Source organism: Phragmites australis, chromosome 11 (assembly GCF_958298935.1).
Source record: "Phragmites australis chromosome 11, lpPhrAust1.1, whole genome shotgun sequence".
NCBI classification, from domain to species: Eukaryota; Viridiplantae; Streptophyta; class Magnoliopsida; order Poales; family Poaceae; genus Phragmites; species Phragmites australis.
In genome coordinates this window covers 25,608,296-25,611,782 of record NC_084931.1, presented here as the reverse complement: position 1 = coordinate 25,611,782, position 3,487 = coordinate 25,608,296, and the positions used below count along the sequence as shown (strand labels likewise).

The 3,487-nt window shown below is 48.0% G+C and overlaps 1 protein-coding gene across 1 annotated transcript; it reads right to left on the bottom strand.

Moving 5' to 3' along the window:
• Positions 1-1,428: 1,428 nt before the first annotated feature.
• LOC133885168 (ethylene-responsive transcription factor ABR1-like) lies at positions 1,429-2,867 on the bottom strand. The gene has a single exon (XM_062324834.1). It carries the CDS (start codon positions 2,345-2,347, stop codon positions 1,607-1,609), a length of 741 nt encoding a protein of 246 aa, XP_062180818.1. The 5' UTR covers positions 2,348-2,867; the 3' UTR covers positions 1,429-1,606.
• Positions 2,868-3,487: the final 620 nt, after the last annotated feature.

Sequence of the window (3,487 nt, the reverse complement as noted above, 5' to 3'; positions counted from 1 at the left end):
CAGTTTTAACACAGCAGCAAAACTAGTCATTGAAAATTGCCTATAAGGTTTTTGGATTGATGAATTATTAAGCAATTTTTGAATTAAAATAATTCAGAAAAATATTAGATATGACATGAATATTTTCTAACAAGTTTGATCAAACAGATATTCCTATATGGACTAGATATACTAGTACACTTAAACATCATAATATCTCTAAACATGTTGTAAATCATCATCAAAATATTCTCCAGTAGTCTAGATGTGCTAGTTTCCAAGACATAGCAAAAAAAAAAAAAGCATGAATAGAATGATTTTTAAGACACACATGATGTTTGCAGGGAATGTCGTAATGGTATTGTTGTTGACTTCAGTGATACTATTGCTGACGTCTGCCATGACATATTTGTTTGCATATTGTAAAAGATGTAGATGTACACTGTGTGGTCAATGTAGACGAAGTAGATGTACAAAGCTATGCACGAACAGACGGAGACGAACATGAGCAGTCACGCGAAGAAGCGCTCCTCAAAAACCTTAAGCGTCTTCTCTCGGTGTAGGATCTCAAAGGCATGGTTCCAGAGGCCTACTCTCCCTAACTCTGGTGCATGCCAAAGTAGCAAAAAAAAAAACATTGGAATGTGGGAGAGGTATGAGGCTTAGTTCCTCCGTGCACAACACCCGTACTTATATAGGCACGGTCAAGGAAACCAAAGTAATCGACCAGTGGAAAACTAAACCCCTTCAACTCCTTATAACATGCGTTTTCAATTGTGTGGACATTTCTAAAGATTAATGCCTCATTTGACATAGCTCCAGATCCAAGATTTTTTGGAGCTAAGTCTAGCTCCAAGAAATCTTGGATATGGAGTTGTGATTGATTGAGGGTATTTAGTTACGTCATCTAATTTTTATTTTAAACTAAAAATAAAAAATTAAACTACTTTATTTAATTATACAAACTCCAGATCCAACACAGATATTAGAGCTAGAACTACGTCAAACAGACCCTAAATGAGCCATCTAATTAATTCCAGCAATCCTTTTGCAATTCGGAAGGGGTTGGGATTTTGCAGAGATTAAATGAGGTGACCTATCAGTTCTAACACTAAACAAGAGTCGATCAGGTTCTGGATCGGCAGTGGACGTACGGCGAATTAAACTTGCAAAAGTTTGGTCACCGAGTTGATCGTATGAGATTTCGGCAAGGCATGGCTATACCAATGAGTTACATAAGCCGATATAAAGAGAACCTTGCTAAAATTTGATCGAAATTGCAAAAAATTGACAAGACAAACTTTGACATCAACATGAGATAGCCTTGTTAGGGGCTTCTAACAGGATTACATGACCTCTTATTAGAAGCAAGCATCATATGCTACATCGACAAAGTTTTTTAAATAAATAAGGATCCATTAAATTGCAAACAAAAAGATCATGACATGATTAACACGGGAGATCAGCAATTCAGCACTACCAAACGAAGAAGAAACATAACGTTGCCGTCGTGCAACCTTGTTTGGATCCTTGCACGAAGGTATCTTGAACAAAATCATCCTCCCAATCACAGCAATTCTTTTCTTTTGGGAAAAAGAAAGAAAAAAAGACCAGCAAGTACTATGGGCTATTGAGGAGGACGTGTTGACGGTGGATAGTGGCTTGAACCAGACCAAGAAGCCGTAGTCGGCGGATAGCTCAACGCACTCTCCGGCCAGGTCCACTGCGCCGCCTCGTCGTAGCCCGGAGCAGAGGAGGCAGAGGACGGCACAGAGGCCACGGTAACAGAGGAGGCCGGAAAGGAGTAGGACCCCGAGGAACTGCTCATGGCCCCACCAGCACCACCGCCAACGCCGTCGTAGTACAACGGGAACTCACCATGGCCGCCGGCATGGCTTCCTCCCTGCAGAAGCATCTGGTACTGCAGGTAATCCGGGACCGCGCTGGCCGGGTACGCCGCAGTCGAAGCAATCGTCGGTGGAGAGGCCGCCACCGGCGCCGCTCTCGCGGCCGTGGTGGTGTCGACGGCGGTGGACGAGGTGGTCAGGCGCGCGTCCTCGGGGAAGTTGAGCTTGGCGCGGCTGCCGCGGAAGCCGAGCGCGGCCTCGTCGTAGGCGCGCGCCGCGGCCTCGGCGGTCTCGAACGTGCCGAGCCAGACGCGGACCGCCTTGTGCGGGTCGCGGATCTCCGCCGCCCACTTGCCCCACGGCCGCTGCCGCACGCCGCGGTAGCGCCGCCCGCCGCCCGCCTCGGCGGTGGGCGTGGGGGAGTTCTCGTCCATGGCCGCCGCGCCCTGCACGTCGTGGCTCTGCTCTTCTCCTGTGCGTGGACGATAAGATGAGTACGCTTGCGCGCACGGGACATGCATAAGGTAAGCAAGGCGATAGATATATAGCAGGCGTGCATTTGACTTCTGCGCTGTTTTTTGCCATGCGGGTCGTATTTTTGCTGTGGAGTATTAATTAAATACATGTCTATCCATATGCTCCGCCGCAAGCACCTAGACTTTAGGGCATGTACAATGGTGCCATCTTTTAGCGACTAATTCCTAGATATGAACGATGCATGAATAGGACTGGCAATGTATTGCCGGTATGTTTGTGGTGTTGGATTAGTTAGGTGGGTGTTGGAAGAGGTGTGGAGTCGCCTAATCTTTCTTGGTGAGATCCACATGCAGGCTCATTTGCATGCATGCTGCGCACACTTGCGCGCGGGTCAGTGGCGTGTTCAGATATCGGCAGATGGTTGGGTTCTGCTCGGTCAAATCGACGATTTGGGTGTTGCGTATTGAATTCGGTGGCAGCGCAACTACAAGTCATCATAATATTTAATCCACGTTTATTTTTTATCTCCAAAATCAAGAGCTTTAAATGGCAAGAAAAGTTTCCATTCATTGCTCCTTTTAAATAAACAAAATATGAGCATCTAATCATAGACCAACAACGTTCGCCGCGTGTAATTCACGGTTAGTTCTGACGTACAACTCCTCTTGGCGTAGGCAAAGTAGATTCGTCGAAACACTTTATTATTAACACCAACCATAGATTCTGCATGCATGAATAACACATGCTAATAGACAGGGTCCGTTATGAAAAGAAACTTCAACTAAAAAAGTGTAAAAGGGCGCGAACACACACGTCACGCGAAGCAGTTCTTACCTTGCTTTTGTTAGGATTCCTTCTTGTTTTGTTATACCTGCAGAGGATCTCGAAATAGAATAATGCATGCTCACCTGATGCGAAGTACTCCGGTGCCGGGGCGCCGGCGGAGTAGCTTCCCTGCGCATGCACGTACCCGCCGGCCATTGCCGGCGGATTCCCCCGCCCGGCCGCGGCCCACGGGTCGCCTTCGTCGCCCGCGACGACCCGGGTCAGCGCGGACACCATGGTGGACGCCTCCAGCGCCTGGTACTCCCCAGACAGCACCGGGCTCGCCGCCGCCGCGGCGTCACCATCCTCCTCCGCCGCCGGCCAGCCTAGCCAACCTGCGCCCGCCATCTCGCACCACC

Coding starts and splice junctions, on each gene's coding strand:
- LOC133885168 (XM_062324834.1), bottom strand. CDS start 2,347: ATGCATGTCCCGTGCGCGCAAGCGTACTCATCTTATCGTCCACGCACA.